This window comes from Myxine glutinosa, chromosome 1 (genome assembly GCF_964187855.1).
Source record: "Myxine glutinosa chromosome 1, kmMyxGlut1.1, whole genome shotgun sequence".
In the NCBI taxonomy this organism is placed as follows: Eukaryota; Metazoa; Chordata; class Myxini; order Myxiniformes; family Myxinidae; genus Myxine; species Myxine glutinosa.
The window spans coordinates 192,323,473-192,344,647 of record NC_136261.1 but is presented as its reverse complement, the minus strand read 5'-3'; the positions used below and the strand labels follow the sequence as shown (position 1 = coordinate 192,344,647).

The following is a 21,175-nucleotide window of genomic DNA, read 5'->3' as shown; positions in this document are numbered from 1 at the left end:
GTGCTGCCCTGTAGAAAGAAGAAAATAAAAACATATGCCACAGCCTTTTATCAAGTGGTGTGCCAACTAAGTGTAGCACATATAATGACCATGTTACAATAGAAAGAGTGGCAGTATATTTAATTTTTGATCCTTCCTCATTGAACCATATGCCAAGAAGAAGTGAAGAAAGTATGACGATAACATCACAACCTATTAACAAAATGACACTCGTAGATCGCATCGTCTTGCCTCGTTTGCGTGTTTAGCTGAACATGCTACTTACTATTATGGCCCATATCAATGCACCTTATTATGTCACATAGTTTCTTGCCATGGGTTATCAACGTCATAAACGTAATTATTCGCTCACATCGGGTCATAAATCAGATATATGAAGTTTCAGTTTTTTTGGTTAAATAAATTCAATTCAACCAAGTAAGGCTTGAGTACCACTTCACCAATGATGTCATCATTATCACCCTATATGCCACATGGGGAGTTGAAGATCCCGTTTCAATTATTTTTTTTTTTGTGCAGTTTCAGAGAAAATTATGTCCAAATTTTTCCTTTAATCCAATATGGCTGCCATACCATGTGACCTATGATGTCAGAGTTAGCAATAAAATGCTCAGCATGGGGAGTCCCTCCTATGTTTAAAGTTTCACATTGACCAGGCCAGCAGGTGCAGAGAAAACTATATTTTTATAGCGAAAATATATAGACGTGGACACACACTCACACACTCACACACTCACACACTCACACTCACACTCACACACGGGCATTGCAATAGTCTCGCACTCCCTTTGGGGCGAGACTAATAAGTCAGTTCCAGCTCGGGAGTATGTGTAAATTCCCCCAGCACATCCATGTCGCCTTGATGTTTCAAATTGTTTTTCCACCAAAACCTATGTTATTGTTTTATTAGTCCCCTACCGGTGTACACCAGAGGGGACTATAGGTTTGCACTCCGTCCCTCCCTCCGTCTGTCAGTCTGTCAGTCTGTCAGTCTGTCAGTCTGTCAGTCTGTCAGTCTGTCCGTCTGTCCGTCTGTGCGTCCGTCACGCAAAGAACAGTTTTCCGGACTGTTTTTTCTAAACTCTTAATGCTAATGATTTCAAACTTGGTACATGGTTTCCTTATGATAAGTTACAGATCAAGTTCGAACTTCATGACGTTTCCATCATTTTTGACAAAGTTATGGCACTTTGAACTTTGGTAATTTCCCCAACAGTTTTCCGGACGACAGACTGCCGGTAGGGGACATGTATTGCAGCGCAATACTCAGAATGCTTGTTATCGATGCAGTTAAAGTTATTCGTCAGCAGATGAAGTTACATTGTACAGGAAAAAAGCAAAACAATTTTTTTTGCCAGAATGGCAGCCGGATAATCCAACATATCTGCTGCTGTCTGAGAGATGCACTTGTGGCGGTAGCAAGGATGTTTTTGACTGATGCAGACAGAGCATGTGTTCATAATCAGCTGAAATATAAGGTCACTTTGTTAACATGACGAATCAGAGAAACACTGCTATTTGGGACTATTGAGTTTGGTTGCACCACTGTTCTATTAAAAAATATATTCTATCAAAACTTTGGGTCGCAGAATGGCCTATATACATATGCATACTCACCTCTAAGCTGTCCAGCTTGGGCTTTAATCTTGGCCCATCATTTACAAACTGTCATCCTTCTGTTTCACAGGCAGAGTGATTCATCAGAGTGTGTGCAGTCCCTCAAATCGGAACATTAAATAACCCACTGTGTCCTCCTTGAAGAGTAGGCAAGCTATCCTCGGCACCCTCCAGAAATTCCAAATTTGTGTCCTGACTTCCTGTGTTGGAGTGGCGACCCATCCAGTATTGTAACCCAGTCAAGAAACTGCGTCGAACTGATGCTCTGTTTAGAGCATGGTGCAGGATCAAAACATTATTAAATTATCATTATATGTTTAATGTATCACATTTTACCTGCTAATTGTAAATTTCAATTCATAAAGCCGCCTTTTATGGTTGGGTATGGGGAGCTGAATGTGGAAAACCACATGTTTGCATTCACAAGAAATGGTGAGGGGTGGGGTGTGGTTGTTGTAATTTGTTCATCCTGCAAATTATTAAAGGAACCCATGAATGCTGGTGTCTTTTTAATGGATATTTGAATTTGTGCAGAGGATCTCTGGGCCTGCCTTGAGGAGTCAAGTGGACAACCAGTAGCCGCTATCATGAGGACATGGACAAAGCAGCTTGGCTACCCTGTTTTGCATGTTTCGGATGAGCAGGTTAGACTGCCATATCTGCATCTAATCCTCTTCTGAAGTAGCATCTTGTGCCCTTCCGTACTGTTCTTCCCCACCCCCTTCTTCCCCTATACCCCACCAAACCCCCTTCCATCAGCAATGTTTGGTTTCAAGTTCAAGGTTTGCTTGTAAGATAAGTAACTGAATTGTTCAGTGCTTCCTTCAAAGTAGTGCAATGTAAAACATTATTACATTTTCCTGATTTGTGATCCATATTGGACAATGAGATGTGGTTGGGCAGAATCGATGGCCATGCCACACTGATTTGACTCCTGTTGTTTCTTTACCAAACTTTTAAAACCTAAGTTCTGATATTCTACATCCACTCTTTGACCTTCTCTCCAGCAAGGAGAAGATCGTATCCTGAACATTACCCAAGAGAAGTTCTGTGCTGGCGGTACTTTTAAAGGCAAGATGTCAGCAGCTACCTGCCTTGTCCTCACACTGTTTCCAATTTTTAATCACTTTTCCCGAAGCTACACCACTTTATTGCATTAGATGCCTCCACTTAGTGGATTTAAATTTTTTATTCTTCTTTCTCTTAGTTTTTTTCCTTTCCTCGATTTTAAATTAGACTTAAGAAAAACCTTTCACCTCTCTTTCCACTAACCCCCAAACATGCCAGGTGATAGTAGCCCCACTTGGATGGTTCCTATTACTATCAGTACTGGTGACAACCCCAGTGAAGTACGAATGACTGTGTTGCTCGAAACTCAAAGTACAACAGTCACCATCCCAGGCCTCAAGGAAAACCAATGGGTCAAGGTAAAATGCACTTCATGCCTCTGCCCCTGTTCCCAGTCGCATCCTGTACTGCCACCTCTGTGTACAATGCAGCTACCACTACACTTACAACCCCTTTCTGTTGAGCCACTGTCATTCCCATCTCCCTGACATGCTGCACCTTCATTGCCATGCCTCTCTCACCGACTCCACACTCCACTGCAGCCACCATGTCCTCTGCCCCTCACCCCTCACGGCCGTGGCCTCCTTAATTTGTATGCCCTACTGCAATCTTCCCCCCCCCCCCCTACCCCCCTTTCATGTGTTCTTTCGCTCTACCCTGCTCCCTCCATATGCTGTCTTTTCACTGCTATTTCCCCATCTTTTGTGTACTGTGTTGATGCAATGCCCTACCTCTCTCCTTACTGCTCTGCTTGCACCACTGCTGCACCATCCTCTCCCACATTTCCTATTGCAGCTGTGCTGCTGGAGTCTCCTTGCTCACACCTTTTGTTGTTTTATTTTCCTTGTATTTTGTGTTTGTTTTTTTTGGCAATTATTCATCAATTTCCAATTTTTCCCATTCAGCTGAATTCTGGCACAGTTGGGTTCTACCGCACATGCTACAGCCAGCCTATGCTGAAGGCCCTCATCCCTGCCATTCAAGATCAATCTTTGCCACCTTGTGACAGGCTCAGCATCCAAGATGATCTCATTGCTCTGGTGACCGCAATGACCATCACTGCATCAATATATAACATTTTATCTGGATATGTAGCAAGTTATTAATAATAAGAATGCCACTATTCCAGATTTCTTATAATTGTTCATTTTTTTTTTTTGGAAATAAGCAGTTATTCATTTTTATTTCAGAACTCGAATAGCTCTGTGTTGGGGTGCTGGCATTTCATGGTTGCACATGAAATAAAGCATATTATACGCTTGAGTACTTTGATTTTTTTTTTTTTTAATCATCATTGATGTTAATGGAGCGTCTTTTAGAAAGTGTGAAATGCCATAGCTACAGCATGATGTTCAATTGGATGTCATATATATACGAGGTGTGTTCAAAAAGTATCCGACCTTTGTTCATAAAAAATACTCGTATCCAGATACAACAAACTTACACTAATCTCCTTCAAAGTAGTCCCCTTGGGCTGCCACACACTTCTCCCAACGGTTCTGCCACTGTCGGAAGCAGCGCTGGAACACCTCTTTTGGGATGGCGCGCAGCTGGTCCGTCGCATTCCGCATGATGTCTTCTCTGGACTGAAATCTGGTCCCTTTCAGGGGCATTTTCAGCTTGGAGAAAAGCCAGAAGTCACACGGAGCCATGTCGGGAGAGTAGGGAGCCTGACGAAGCACAGGTGTGTTGTGTTTGGCCAATAAACTATCAAATGTGAAGAATGGGTGGGTGCGTTATCGTGATGGAGCTGCCAATTGCCCGCTGCCCACAGGTCCGGCCGTTTGCGTCGCACAGCGTCACGAAGGCGACGCAAAACCTCTTGGTAATACTCCTTGGTGATGGTTGTGCCGTGTGGTGCGTACTCGTGATGAACCACGCCACTGGAGTCGAAGAAGACGGTCAGCATGACTTTGACATTGCTGCGGACCTGCCTTGCTTTTTTTGGCCTCGGGGATGTTGGATGCTTCCATTGTGATGACTGCAACTTGGTTTCTGGGTCGTACCCATAAACCCAGGACTCATCGCCAGTGATCACTGTGTTGAGGAAGCTGGGATCGCTGTTCACAGTCTCCAGCATGTCCTGTGCGATCTCCAAACGGAGTTGCTTCTGCTCAATCGTTAGCAGCTTTGGTACGAACTTCGCTGAGATTCTCCTGAAGCCCAAATCCTTCATAATGGAATGAACGGATCCAATGCTGACGCCCACCTCGTCTGCAAGTTCTCTGATCGTGATTCGACGATCCTGCATCACCAGGGTCCTCAATTGGTCAATGACGATCTCATTTCAGGATGTTGAGGGCCTACCCGAACGTGCTTCACTCTCCACTGATGTGCGGCCATCTTTGAAGCGGTTGTACCACTCTTTTATCTGTGTGGTGCTCATTGCTTCGTCCCCGAAGGCCTGTTGAATCTTGCGGATCGTTTCCACTTGGGAATCGCCAAGCTTTACACAAAATTTGATGCAGTAGCGTTGTTCAAGTTTTTCCGTCATTTTGTCAAAAACGAAAATCCGACGGCGCTCACTTACACTTCCTCACTCATCGGCGGTCTGCCGTCGAATGACAGCTTCTGCAGGTGGGAAAAAATTCACGCGTGTGCATTAGGATCGCCTACATACGTGCACCAATCAACGCCTTCCTAGCTTCATTTGTTTACGCACGACAAATTAAGGTCGCATACTTTTTGAACACACCTCGTGTGTATATATATATATATTATATATATATATATATATATATATATATATATATATATTGTTGCGATCTCGGGGGTCGGCGCTCCCCTTATCAAGGGGGGGTTAATCCCCTTGTCTTTTTAGCTGGCCGTCCCGAGTCCTTAGAAGTTATAACGCTCCTTCCGGTCGGTATTAGCTAGGGTCATTGGTCAAAGTAGTCCCAAATACCTACTTACTAACCCGACCGTAAAGCAGGGAAACAACTCCCGCTCGAACCACGGATAAGATGGAAAATGCCGAGCGGTTAGCAATCCGCGACCCGAGCTGTTAACAAAGTGACTAAACCCGATTCTGAGCGGTTACTAATCGTGCCACAGGTACTCAATTGAGAAAAGACGAAAGCGAAGGGATTAAGACGAAACCGGAAAGAACAGGTGAATTTATTACAAACCAAAAAGAAGAGGAAAGGAAAGAATGTACAAGAAAGGAAGAAGAAGAAGCAGGACACAGGGCAATCTTAGCAACAGTCTTAACTTACTAGCCGAAACCCGTGGAACATCCACGGAAGGGAGGATGTGGTGTATGGATACAGTGTACCATTATGGATGGCATAGGGGATTTGCTTGTCCGAGTAAGAGTTAGGAAGAAAGATGGGAATGAATAGTGCGTATATGAACAACGATCGCCGACACCGGCACAAATGCATGCTCTGGATTGTCCACTCAGCGGACGGCTTGCTTTCGCCTTCGCCGGTCCAATCAGCGGACGGCTTGCTTTCGCCTTCGCCGGTCCAATCAGCGGACGGCTTGCTTCGCCTTCGCCCAGCAGACGCCAATACGATGGCGTCGTAAGATGGCGTCGTATCGGCAGTTAATCGGATGCTTTTGGGCCCCAACGTCGGCTAATTCAGATTTTTCGAGTATGGCTGTACGTGATAAACAAAGAGCGCGGTTCGTAGATCGTAAATCCATTAGTGCCGTGGGCATCAGGTCACTGGGTGCGGCGTAAAAGGGATAACAAAGTCGAGTCCTTACGCTATTATATAGATGACCCCAGACAAACAGACACACACACACGGGGATTGTAGCTGGTAGGGTGGATGGTCCAGGTAGATGGTCCAGGCAATGGGGTCCAGGCTCCGGTCCCGCGGGTGAAGCCCGGCAGGCAGCTCTGCGTACCGTTCAACCCGAGCGGACCTTACATATAGCGGGGGGAGGCTGGTGTCCTTCAGCGTACGTAATAACTGCACCAGCGTGCCAAACGCACCCTCTCCAAGGTTCTCTTAAAAGCGCCAGCGAGTGAGTCCTTACGCCAATGTGCGCTCCGTATCAGGATTTTGCAATACACTCTCCCGACCAAGTCCTTTCAATCACGACAGTCCCCTGCGCAGTCCGTGAAAGAAGTCCCTTCAATGCGTGCGCCTCCAACAAGTCAGTACAAGTTCTTTGCAAATGTGCGCGCCTCCAACACCGCGTAAGTCCTCCGAAAGAAGCCCTCCAAAAGAAGTCTCTCTGCGCAGTCTTTTGCGCAGTCCTTGCGCGCAGTCCCGTGAAAGGGCTTTGCGTTCGCGCTTATATCATGCGAGCCAAGATCACTCCGCGCTTCATGAAGCCATGCCCGCCGGTGATATTCCCTCAGCCCTGATTGGCTGGTGGGGGCTTACGGGCCACGCCTTTGACGGCTGGTTGACAGGCCACACCTTGTTCTTGGCGTTCTGCCCCCTTTTTCCTCGGGCCTGACCGCATGGTTAATAGCGGCGCTTGAGCGAACGCTAAGGCGGCTGCTGCTGGCAGAGGCGCGTAATGGCGTCGCTGGGAGAGAGAGGTTGGCAAAATGGCCGGAATTGGATTGGGGACCTACTCTTATTTAATTGACGCAACGCAGATTCAACTATTGGAAACACTGCCTTATCTAAAACACATAATAATGAAATAACTAAGTTCCTATGGTGGCCTACGTGTTGTTTGTGGACTAACTAGGGGTGCAACCGTTAACCTTTAATGTCATATTTACAAGTGATTATTTATTTACAAAAGTGTGCATTCTAAAACCGCAACACAGCACCCTCCCTTTTTCCAGGCTCGTTCCGAGCCGAAACAAAAGGAACTGTCTTTTAACTTAGGGTGCCTTCACATACACGGATTATTCTTACGAGTCCTTACGGATCGCCAACTCGTAGTTAATCGCAAGCATCCGTAAATAACGGAAGATGATTTTTGACATGTCAAAAGTTGTTGCGAGTTGTTACGAGTTATCTACGGATACCAGCGAGTTATTTACGGATGCTTGTGATTGACTACGAGTTGGCGATCCATAAGGACTCGTAAGAATAATCCGTGTATGTGAAGGTTGCATTAGTGTGGCACTTAGGTGTGGTTACTCTCTACTTTTAACCTCACCCTGAGTGTGACAGTTTTAACACTAGATATGTCCCACCTGCTAGGTTGCATCCTACCTAGCTGACTCGCGCCCACAATTAGCCGAATTACGGAATGGTCTTCAACCTAAACATTTAGCCGGTGGGGAGCATTATTTACAGTACACTAATTATTTACACTACAACCCAGGACCTGTCTTTTGTGGGAAAAGAAGAACTTCTGAAAAGAGGAAATGCCATTGCCATGCACTGCACCGATACACCATACCATATGTACCCATATGCACCGATAATAAAGAAATGCACAAAAAGCACCAAAAATGAAAAATGCACCAAAAGCAAACATTTTAAAAATAATCAATGATGTCTTCTTGCTTCTCTGCTCTGCTGGGCCACTGTTTCTTGGCTGTCTTCTTGCTTGATGTTATTTAAGAAAAAGGGCACACACTGCGTCCGCTTTTTATTATTTATATGGCCAGCAGGGCCAACTCAGGTGGTCCACTGCTGGGCAGAGATGCCACTTAAAACAGTGGTCCGCAAGCCAGATATCGCTGGCAACAATGATCGGTCCCAGCAGAGGTGCCACGCCACAGAACGTGTGGTCCATAAGTGGTGCAAGGCCACAGAACGTGTGGTCCATAAGTGGTGCAAGGCCACAGAACGTGTGGTCCATAAGTGGTGCCAGGCCACAGAACGTGTGGTCCATTGTGTGCATCAGTGCAGGCAGGAGGCAGCAAGGGTGTGGGCGCACAATCCGCGGCACCTGCACACTCCCCTCGGGCACAAAAGAACATGGTCCATGAGTGGGGAAGGAAGGACAAGCGGATCAGCGGGCAGGGGCGCAAGGGTACACATCAATACAAAGCAATGCAAGATGAGGGGCGCGGGAGAGCGAGCTGAGAAAGCTCGTCCCTATCGTTCGTCACCCCCCATGTCACCTACTCTATCCTTGCCCCTACCCCGTATTTACACAATCTACAAATTTCGTCTCTAACGTCTTGTCCCCCAGATCTCCCCTAATCCAAATTCGTCATCAATCCCTCCCTTGAAGGAAGGGATGGAATTTCAACACAATTTCACACTCCGTCATGATGCGTCTTACATTCTCCAAATATCTGCCAAAACATGGTGTGGAGTTCTGTCACCTAGGTGAGTGGATGCGGATGGTGCGTAGAGATTTTCTCCTATCTATACTCTAATTGACATTAACACTTACACAACCCGGGGTCTTGCCCTGCCAATCCATTGGCCACTTTACTCTATGCGGTTCTAAAAACCAATTCCCATTGACCATCCCTGTGGTGCCTCCCAATTTGGGGTCTCACTCCCCCGATTTTTCAACTTGTGCCCTCGCACAATTTCGGGGCTGGGTCGTGTGGCTCACCAGCAGGTCCACTCACCTGCACACCTCCGCCACTGTAGTTGCCACCCGAGCTTACCTAGCTCCTCACCCTAACCTGTGGAAGGCCCTCTGGCTCCCTTACCCCACTAATGCCCCCTCTGGCATTGGGCTACCCGGGTCCTATCTCGGGATCCACGGGCCCCACTGAACTCTACTTGGCTCCCAGAGCCTACCTGCGGCCCCACCTGGCCGACAGACTACCAGTGGCGGAGTGCTCAACCAACCACACTCACTAACAGGCCACACGCCCAGCCATTTCACTCTACTCATGCACCCAACAAAACACTACTCAACAAAACACTACTCTGCTACTCCCGCACCACAGATGTCAATATCCAACCACAATTTACCTACTCCCTCTACCTACTTTTAAACTACCCTCCCCGGGTATTCGTGAAGGGGTCCATCCTTCCCCCATCCACTCCTTCGCACCATACACTCCACTCCACGTATTCCACACTACTCACTCCACACCATTCATTCCACACACCTGTACTTCACTTGCACATCATGCAGGTCAATCACTCAACACACACACATCCCTCTCGAGCATTGCCTCATTTGCTAACCAGCACTATAAGGACTTCCATTCGCAATGCCTCATTTCATCACGCTCACCACAAAGATTCTCATGCACACAGCAGCATCTGGCTATCTATCTCCCCTAATATTAGTGCTCTCCCTGTCATCCCTTATACTACGCACATCCCACGTCATTATCAACCAACTACTCTACTCTACGTCCGCACTTCCTGTACAATGTCGCTACTTAATTCTCAAGTCACCTATGGTCATCTTTCTAGATCCTATCATTTATCCTAACCCCCCCGGGCTAGTTTGGTACTGCCAATCCCCATAATCTATTGCTCATGTGCCCAAAAAAAATCGAATGGTACAACTGCCATTCCTATCACTACCACTACTATTTGTCCATTAAACTTGAGCCTCTCGGTGCGAATACCTTTTCATCACAGCTCGGCTTCGAAAAGCCGAGCAATGCATACGGTGGTCTGTCTCCTGTAGGTTGGGTCCGTCCGGCAGTTACGATTCTGGGGGGGAGGCATACTCGGTCCAAGACTCCAGGCACCATCCCTACGCAGGGCCTTTCGCTCCCATGCGCAGTTGCCCAGCCTTCCCCAGCCGGAGCGCCGCCACCGCAAGGGGGCGCCGCTCCGAACCCTCCTACCTCCCCTCGAACCGGGCCGGTCGCCTTGCCTGGCAAAACGCGGCACCGACCATGCAGGGCGGGGCCCGGCCCGGATCGTGCACGGCGCTCCGTGTCGGAGCGATGCGGCAACGATCCCTGCCGGCCCCCGCAGCACACAAAGAACACCGCGCCCCGAGAGCTCGCATCGGCTATACGTCGGCCTAACTGCTGCCCCGGTCAACGTCGATGCTCGCCTCGCATGCTCACACCACTCGTCCCGTTCTACACTCGCCAAACGCGGCGCTCCAACGCCTCTCATACACTCCACACATTCCGTGTACTCTTTTACCGCACTCTCTCTCCGTGCACTCTCTTCTCTCGCACACCCCATCATCACACGCTCCTCTGTTACACACTCCGTAACACTCCCGGGTGTGCACTTTTGCATCCACCCACTCAGTGCACACCTACCCACGGGTGTGCATTATTTTGCACACCCAATAACGCGCTCTGGTGTGCTCTCCCGCACACTCGCCACAACCAACTCAGGTGTGCATCCTCGCACACGCTCCTCAACCAACCCAGGTGTGCATTCTCGCACACGCTCTTCATCCATATCCATCTCACCCTCTGTGTCACTCTCACTCTCACTCCCATACTCTGTTACACACTCACTCTTCGGTGCACACTTTTGCCTCACACTCGCGCCATTTCCTCTCACACAGCGCACCACGGACCTTCTACGAGCGCCCGGGTTACGCCGGGATCCCAAGCGTGCGAAAAACCCTCGCGCCAAATCTTTTCGCGCCATATACAGCCCGGCTTACCTTCGGGAGCCTCTTCTCCACACGCACCTGCAAATCTTGCAAGTACGGCATCACGATGCGAATACAGACTTTGCATGCATTCCATCTCAATCTCTGATATTGCCTCGATGCCTGCCGTCTCTCCACTCCCAATTTCCACTATTGCTTCGCTTTTCTCATTAAACTCGACGACCGCTGGCGCACATAACATCAAATTTTCCAATTCCGTGGTCGTCGGCTTTTCTATACCCCGGGTCGCGATTTCTATACCCATCCACCCGGCTGTGCTTTGCTCAGCTTCGCTCAACCCACGCTCCTCTAGCCGCGTTACCTCGTCGCGTACAAATGCGACCTCCTCGCCCGCCCCGCGGTCAATTTCTCTCTCCAATGCTTTTATTTCATACCTGGCTTGCTCCCTCGCCAACCCCTCGTTAATTTCTTTCATTTGGTCATCCATGTCATCCATGTCATCCATGTCATCCATGTCATCCATGTCATCCATGTCCTCCAAATGACCCCCTAATTTGTTCTCTAATCCCCCAATTTGGTTTTTCATATTACTTAACCTGCCCTTCAATCCCCCAATTTGGTTTCCCAATTCATTTCTCATTCTATTTTCCATTCCCTCAATTTGGTTTCCCAACCCCATTTGCATGGCTGCCTGCAGCTGCGCAATGAGGGACTGCATGTCCATCCCTCCCACTTGCGCCGCGGGCGCAGCCCTCATCGCCATGTGCAAGGCGCCGCCATTTTGTCCGCCTGCAACCCCCACTACCGCACCTTCTTTAATTTCCTCCTCCATCTCTTCCACTTCTTCCCTGGGGTCCTGGGTTGCCTCTAGCTCCTCTTCTATTTCCCCCACCGGCATCCGATCACCTTGATTATCCATGGCACGATTTAATTTAGATCTTAATAAAAATTTCGGCCGCCCGAAATTTTGACCAAATTTGTTCAGATAAAGAAATTGGGTTCGGGCTTCTAATCCAACTCCCAGACACCAATTGTTACGGCCAATAGCACAATTGATGTCCAAAATTTGGTCTAAATAAATTTAGTCCCAGGTTCCAAATCCCACTCCTGACACCAATTGTTGCGGATCTAGGGGGTCGGCGCTCCCCTTATCAAGGGGGGGTTTATCCCCTTGTCTTTTTAGCTGGCCGTCCCATCACGCTCCTTCTGGTCGGTATTAGCGAGGGTCATTGGTCAAAGTAGTCCCAAATACCTACTTACTAACCCGACCGTAAAGCAGGGAAACAACTCCCGCTCGAACCACGGATAAGATGTAAAATGCCGAGCGGTTAGCAATCCGCGATCCGATCCGTTAACAAAGTGATGAAACCCGATTCTGAGCGGTTCTTAATCGTGCCACAGGTACTCAATTGAGAAAAGACGAAAGCGAAGGGATTAAGACGAAACCAGAAAGAACAGGTGAATTTATTACAAACCAAAAAGAAGAGGAAAGGAAAGAATGGACAAGAAAGGAAGAAGAAGAAGCAGGACACAGGGCAGTCTTAGCAACAGTCTTAACTTATGACCCCAGACAAACAGACACACACGGGGATTGTAGCTGGTAGGGTGGAAGGTCCAGGTAGATGGTCCAGGCGATGGGGTCCAGGCTCCGGTCCCGTGGGCAAAACCCAGCAGGCAGCTCTGCGTACCGTTCAACGCGAGCGGACCTTACATATAGCGGGGGGAGGCTGGTTTCCTTCAGCGTACGTAATAACTGCACCAGCGTGCCAAACGCACTCTCTCCAAGGTTCTCTTAAAAGCGCCAGCGAGTGAGTCCTTACGCCAATGTGCGCTCCGTATCAGGCTTTTGCAATGCACTCTCCCGATCAAGTCCTTTCAATCACGACCTGCGCAGTCCGTGAAAGAAGTGCCTTCAATGCGCGCGCCTCCAACAAGTCCGTACAAGTTCTTTGCAAATGTGCGCGCCTCCAACACCGCGTAAGTCCTTTGAAAGAAGTCCCTCTGCGCAGTCCTCCGAAAGAAGCCCTCCAAAAGAAGTCTCTGCGCAGTTCTTGCGCGCAGTCCCGTGATGGTGCTTTGCGTTCGCGCTTATATCATGCGAGCCAAGAACACTCCGCGCTTCATAAAGCCACGCCCACCGGTGATATTCCCTCAGCCCTGATTGGCTGGTGGGGGCTTACCGGCCACGCCTTTGACGGCTGGTTGACAGGCCACACCTTGTTCTTGGCGTTCCGCCCCCTTTTTCCTCGGGCCTGACCGCATGGTTAATGGCGGCGCTTGAGCGAACGCTAAGGCGGCTGCTGCTGGCAGAGGTGCGTAATTGCGTCGCTGGGAGAGAGAGGTTGGCAAAATGGCCGGAATTGGATTGGGGACCTCCTCTTATTTAATTGATGCAACGCAGATTCAACTATTGGAAACACGGCCTTATCTAAAACACATAATAATGAAATAACTAAGATCCTATGGTGGCCTACGTGTTGCTTGTGGACTAACTAGGGGTGCAACCTTTAACCTTCAATGTCATATTTACAAGTGATTATTTATTTACAAAAGTGTGGGTTCTAAAACCGCAACTATATATATAATATATATATAATATATATATATAATATATATATATATAACTATGTAGAACAGGGCAAGACAATGTAGAATGTAGTCCAGGTAGAGAGGTCCATTTGCAAATGTTACAGCTAAGGCAACTTCACAAAGTCATGACACACGTTTCTACTTTCAGGTATCAGCCATGCAAAATAAGCCTTAATTATAGACCTTACAGGAATCGTATGTATCCTATGACCACATAAGATGGGTTTAAAATAGTCTTGGAAACCTATATGAACGAACCTGATTTTATTTATCAATCTTTATTATTTCGATAAAGTGGTGAAATTTTTGAGAACCGAGCATCATGGCACTACCATTATCAATGGGACAATTGTGCATGTCTAGCAAGAGAATCTCTTGAGAAATAGGTGAAGTTTCATCTACTCTTGTAATTTTTTGATAATCTAGCAGGGTGTCCCATAATTCACTGTGGAACAGATTATTTGAACCCATATTTTATTAGTGTTTGATATGTTATTAAAACAGGTAATATTAATTAAATGATTAATGATATAATCCAACAGTCATGCGATTGGTTGACCATATTTTCAATACCAAAAAAAATAAAAATTCCTTATTTTACATTTCGTCGTGATTTCTGAGACAGCCTTGTAGAATATAAATTCCACTTCAATCTTGAACTACCATCAGGTTTTCACTGAACAGATCATCCTGCAAAATGTTTGTGTTTGGATAGGAGGTACTTGGCAGTAAGGCCAAAGACAATTTGTGAGGACAGCTTGTGCTAAGAGTGATCTTCTGTGTCCTCTCTTTATTTAACTTTGGTTTGCAGTCATGTGCTGGTGTGGTGAGTGCCGCGGATGTTCTCCAAGTCATGGAAGCATATATGAATGAGCCTGACTTCACCGTGTGGATGAGTCTCAATGTGAACATCTCATCCATCGCTGTTCTGCTCATCAACACAGATTGCTTCCCCAGCTTTCAGTCTTACGTTGTCGACCTTTTCACACCTGTGGGCATGCGCCTTGGCTGGGAGGCCATACCAGGGGAAGGCAAGTCTGAATAACTTGCGCTTTTCCACTCATCATTGCACACAATCTGCATTAAATATTTTTGCATCACATATTCCCAGAGTAACAGGAGACGCTATTGTAATTGTCCTGTGTGCCAGTGAGTGTCTCTACACAGATCTACTTTGTATGGATCGTTCATTTGATACTGTAATCGATATACCTTAGCAGAGCTCTGCATTGTTATATGCCCAGTTTTGTTGTCTTTTCAAAGAAGGAATATTTATTGTTCTATGATCATTTGTACACCATAGTTTTTTATTTTTGCTTTGATTTGTCACATTGAACACATGCCAAACTTCTTACAATTGCTTAATTTCTGATGCAGTTTGAGAAGGTGGAGATGATTTCATATGAATGGTGAATTCAATTACTTTGACTTTTTGTATAATGTCGGTTATGATTTTTTTTGTGTGTGTTTGCACATATGTAGCTGCTTTTTTATTTTAATTTTCAGTTGTTCTGTTTGATACCTGCTTTTAGGTCTGACTTTGACTTCCTTTTTCTACACATTCCCTTTTCAACTAGAACGGTACTCGGTAGAGTGCATACCTCCGCCAGGCTGAACAGTTTGTTTTGTATCCCAATAATAGGCCGGATCTGGATTCGTACATGAACCAAAATGTAATCAGCTTGTTCTTGTCGCCTAACGGGCAAGGGGGTTAACGAGGAGAGATGTAGAAAATAGGGCAAAATGGAGAAGATTGTCATGGGGACCGCAAGGCTAACCCCCGCTCTAGCAGGGAAAATGGCCTTAAAATGCATATCGTTGTTGTTGTTGTTGTCTTGTCGCCTAACCAACTCATTCACCTAGTTTATTCATAACTCATCCATAACTTTTTAAAATATCATGTAATATATCGCTTTTTTTTTTCTTTTCTTTTTTATATCGCTTTTTGCCCGATCCCTCAATGGTGAAGAATCACTTAAAAATTAAATAAAACTCGTATCCGAATACATATTCAGATCTTTACCAAAATCGAATCGATTAGTCTTTGTCACACACCCAATCGGTTCACCAGGTTTTGGCCAAATTCGTCCATAACTTTTTGAGATATTGTGCTATGTATCGGTTTTAGCCCAATCACTCAATGGTGAAGAATCACTGACATTAAATAATTGTTGTATCCAAATACATATTCAGATCTTCACCAAAATCGAATAAAAGAGTCCTTCTCACACAAACAAGCACTCTACCAGGTTTCGTCCAAATCCGTCTGTAACCTTTTGAGATATCCTGCTATATATCGTTTTTGACCCCATCTTCCAATGGTGAAGAAACACTTAAAAATTATACGAGCCACATCCAAATTCGGATCTTCACCAAAATCTAATCATTGTGTCCTCGTTACATACACTACCTCTCTGCCAAATTTCGTCCAAATCCGTCCACAACTTTTTGAGATATATCGCTCACAGACAGACAAACAGACAAGGGTGAAAACATAACCTCCATCCACCTTTGGTGGCGGAGGTAATAAATTGACCCATGGTTTATAGAGGAGTGTGTATACATACAATAACAAGTAGGATAAATACAGTAGTACATATAATTGTACCTCCACATGAATCACAAGGACATCAGTAGACAATGGACAAACACATATGGTATATGGGATTTGATCCGTGGTCGCTCACCTCACCTATCCCTCACCTATTGACCGCACCTGGTCCCTCACCTGTCATGAGCTAGGGGTTCAGTTGAGAATGCTATCGGGGCACCTTAGCTTTATTCAAATTGGCTTAAGAAAAGAAAATGCTCATCATGGCGTAGGATTCCTTTCTGCCAAACACATTAATTTTTGATGTACTTTCACCCACTGACACCCCCCCCCCCCCCCTCCATTCCTCCACACTACGTTCCCCCACACTACGTTCCCCCATGTACGCCTCGTATTTCCACCACACTTTCCATAATGGGATTCAAAGGTTAAATCCACAGCACTGTTCCATTTTTATCGCTGTTTTGTCTATTTCATAATAAACCCTTCTGATGTTTGTTTTCTTCACCAACAGGTCACTTGGATGCCATGCTGCGCACAACAGTGCTGGATCGTTTGGGGAGATATGGTCACCGGCCAACACTGGCAGAGGCGAAACGCCGTTTCGCTGATCATGTAGAAGGTCGCCGTACACTCCCTGTCGATACGAGACGTCCTGTAAGTCTGCCAGGCTGCAGAGTTGTGATTGGTAATAAGAGATTAGGTTCATGTGGTGCAACTGGTGGGGTGTCGTTGTTAAAGTAATTTAGCTTGTCGGCAAATGCTGTAGCTTTAAGCACACGGTTTTTTATTACCTTGTCAAAACATTTGTAGGAGCATTAAAATAGGGGGAATTACCTGTGTCACAGCAGGCAATGTAAGGGAAAATAAAGCGGGCAATGCTTTTTTGTGAACGTCATTGAGCTAAGCTTTTATAACACATGAATTCTCAAAAGGAAACATCCCACATCAGTTGGATCCTTGTTAAGAATAGAACCTGGAGAGAAGAACGAGATTGAAGAAAGTATGGAAATTGGTGCCACGGGCAGGAAAAAAAGGAGGAATGTATAAGTGGTGTGCAGTGATTCTAAATTTTCATCGTTTACCAAAAAGGGGTCGATAGTGGAGCATATGCGGCCTGCAGAAAAGTGAGGTGGACAAAGCATTGAAATAACAGAAGGTGCAAGACCAAAAAGGAGGCGGTAGACGTCTGAGAAACGACCGGACCTGTCCGTGACAGAAAAGTGTTAGGACCATAGACTCGGCTTCATCGCACAAGATTCCAATGATCTTGAAGGCCTTGGTTTCCATTGTTAAGCTGAGAAAGATGTGAGCAGGGGAGCCAGCCCAGAAGTGAGAACAGTACTCCATCAAGCTGCAGATTAGGGCCTTGTAGGTGGTTAAGGGTTCAGGTGTGCCAAGGAAGGACATTGTATGATGGGGGATGCCCAGTCGGCGACTGGCTTTGGTGGCCAACTTACAAATGTGGTTTGCCAAAGAAATATCTTGGCTGATAGTGAGACCCAAGCATTTGAGTGACTGAACTTCCTCAAGAGGGTTGTTAAGAAAGAATATAGTTGGGTTTTCCAGACAGTCTTTTCAAAGAGAGAGAGAGAGAGAGAGTGTGACATTTGTCAGGATTGAAAGATATTCAAAGTGTTTGACCGACCAGCTTTTGATTATATTAAGGTCTGAAGAGAGGGAAGGGGCTGCTGCATGCATATTTGAAGGATGAGGGGATGTCACGGTAAAGGGTGGTCTTCAGCAAATCGATAAAATGGATTTTCCAGAGTGAGAGAGTTCGCTGATGATCAGGAATAAGACTAGTGAGATTGTGAGAATGACTAGTGACTATTGAGAATAATTGTGTAATGATCTGAGATTTCCGTTGGTCGGGTTTGCTTTCCAGGAAAATAATGCACGTTGTTCAGGGTACTATTGGTGGGAAGAAGGGTAGGCCAACTGAAGACGAGATGGGATGGCTCTGTGCATAAGAGAGAGCAGATTTCTGTGAAAGAATTCCCAATTCCCATCAGATGCAGTCGATATAGAAGACCAGTCCTGTAGTGATCTGGCTGCTTGCAATCCCTGGCTATCTGAGTAAATTGCCAGACTCGCCGGTGCTTATGTGGCTCTCTGACAATAGCAGAGATGTTGACTCACAGCATATGATCAGATGAACCAATTGGAGCAGAGGAAGAGCAGGAGGCATTTGCAGGAAAGTTAGTCGTCACCATGTCCAGAAGGGAGGATTTGCCATTGGGAGAAATACAGGTTGGAAAGTTTACAGATTGAGTCAGTCCCTTGGAGTCGTAGAAGTGCCATGGCTGGTGAGAGAGGTACCAACACCCAGCCAATTGGCATAGTGACAATTGAAATCACCACATATGAGGAAGAGAGAGTTGGGGTAATTTGTTAAAAGTTGAGACAGAGACAGAGACAGAGACAGAGACAGAGACAGAGACAGAGATAGAGATAGAGACAGAGATAGAGACAGAGATAGAGACAGAGATAGAGACAGAGACAGAGATAGAGACAGAGATAGAGATAGAGATAGAGACAGAGACAGAGACAGAGATAGAGATAGAGATAGAGACAGAGACAGAGACAGAGATAGAGACAGAGATAGAGATAGAGACAGAGACAGAGATAGAGACAGAGATAGAGACAGAGACAGAGATAGAGACAGAGATAGAGACAGAGACAGAGACAGAGACAGAGACAGAGATAGAGACAGAGATAGAGACAGAGATAGAGATAGAGACAGAGATAGAGACAGAGATAGAGACAGAGATAGAGACAGAGATAGAGACAGAGATAGAGACAGAGATAGAGACAGAGATAGAGACAGAGATAGAGACAGAGATAGAGACAGAGATAGAGACAGAGATAGAGACAGAGATAGAGACAGAGATAGAGACAGAGATAGAGACAGAGATAGAGACAGAGATAGAGACAGAGATAGAGATAGAGACAGAGATAGAGATAGAGATAGAGACAGAGATAGAGACAGAGATAGAGACAGAGATAGAGACAGAGATAGAGATAGAGATAGAGACAGAGATAGAGACAGAGATAGAGACAGAGATAGAGATAGAGATAGAGATAGAGACAGAGACAGAGACAGAGATAGAGACAGAGATAGAGATAGAGATAGAGACAGAGACAGAGATAGAGACAGAGACAGAGATAGAGACAGAGATAGAGACAGAGACAGAGATAGAGACAGAGATAGAGATAGAGACAGAGATAGAGATAGAGACAGAGATAGAGATAGAGACAGAGATAGAGACAGAGATAGAGACAGAGATAGAGATAGAGATAGAGACAGAGATAGAGACAGAGATAGAGATAGAGATAGAGACAGAGATAGAGACAGAGATAGAGACAGAGATAGAGACAGAGATAGAGACAGAGATAGAGACAGAGATAGAGACAGAGATAGAGACAGAGATAGAGACAGAGATAGAGACAGAGATAGAGACAGAGACAGAGACAGAGACAGAGATAGAGACAGAGATAGAGACAGAGATAGAGACAGAGACAGAGATAGAGACAGAGATAGAGACAGAGATAGAGACAGAGATAGAGACAGAGATAGAGACAGAGATAGAGACAGAGATAGAGACAGAGATAGAGACAGAGATAGAGACAGAGATAGAGACAGAGATAGAGACAGAGATAGAGATAGAGATAGAGATAGAGACAGAGACAGAGACAGAGATAGAGACAGAGATAGAGACAGAGATAGAGACAGAGATAGAGATAGAGATAGAGATAGAGACAGAGACAGAGATAGAGACAGAGATAGAGACAGAGATAGAGACAGAGATAGAGACAGAGACAGAGATAGAGATAGAGACAGAGACAGAGACAGAGATAGAGATAGAGATAGAGACAGAGACAGAGATAGAGACAGAGACAGAGACAGAGACAGAGACAGAGATAGAGACAGAGACAGAGATAGAGACAGAGATAGAGACAGAGATAGAGACAGAGATAGAGACAGAGATAGAGACAGAGATAGAGACAGAGACAGAGACAGAGACAGAGACAGAGATAGAGACAGAGATAGAGACAGAGATAGAGATAGAGATAGAGACAGAGACAGAGACAGAGATAGAGACAGAGATAGAGACAGAGATAGAGACAGAGATAGAGACAGAGATAGAGACAGAGATAGAGATAGAGATAGAGATAGAGATAGAGATAGAGACAGAGACAGAGATAGAGACAGAGATAGAGACAGAGACAGAGACAGAGACAGAGACAGAGACAGAGACAGAGACAGAGACAGAGACAGAGACAGAGACAGAGATAGAGATAGAGACAGAGACAGAGACAGAGACAGAGACAGAGATAGAGATAGAGATAGAGATAGAGATAGAGACAGAGATAGAGACAGAGACAGAGACAGAGACAGAGACAGAGACAGAGAAATAGATGTAGGATGGTACAACACAGCCAAACAAGAGGTGGGAGTGGAGTGGAAGTTGGGAGTGGGGGGGGGGGGGGGGGGGGTTGTGAGGTCAAGTTTGGTACATGGACAGTGAGAAATTGAGTTGTAAAGTGCAACTCCACCACCAGAGTGGGGTTCAGGCCTATCAAATCAGGGGAGACACTAAGGTGTAAGGGTTGTCCATTGGGAGGAAGGATTCTGTTAAACGGATGATACAGATGATGTCCACTATCAGCAGTGGCCTGGATTGAGAGATCTGTCAGGTTGGAGAGGAGGCCTCAGATGTTTGGGGTCCACACAGCGACAGGGGAAGAGGCGTTGGGAGGGTGCAGGACGGAGGGGGAAGCTTTGAGTGAGTGGGTGGGGCGGGGGGGGGGGGGGGGGCAAGGGGATTGCATAAAGAGGGAACATGAAATGGAATTATGCTGAAGAGGGGCACACAGGGAAGGGGTGGGGTTCGAAGGATGCAGGCTTGTAGGAGATGTGTGGGTGGGTACTGACATGGAGTGATTGACACCATTAAAGGACATGTT

The 21,175-nt window shown here is 46.1% G+C and overlaps 1 protein-coding gene across 2 annotated transcripts in view; it reads left to right on the top strand.

Annotated features, from left to right (window-relative positions):
* The window catches only part of LOC137432421 (puromycin-sensitive aminopeptidase), a 130,322-nt gene that overhangs the window by 72,365 nt on the left and 36,782 nt on the right, over positions 1–21,175 (top strand). For both annotated transcript variants that reach the window (XM_068124348.2, XM_068124338.2), the window contains exons 13-18: positions 2,152–2,261; positions 2,625–2,688; positions 2,905–3,044; positions 3,591–3,725; positions 14,465–14,684; positions 16,719–16,861. In XM_068124348.2, the coding sequence (XP_067980449.1) occupies positions 2,152–2,261; positions 2,625–2,688; positions 2,905–3,044; positions 3,591–3,725; positions 14,465–14,684; positions 16,719–16,861 (812 nt within the window). The remainder of the gene's footprint in view (positions 1–2,151; positions 2,262–2,624; positions 2,689–2,904; positions 3,045–3,590; positions 3,726–14,464; positions 14,685–16,718; positions 16,862–21,175) is intronic.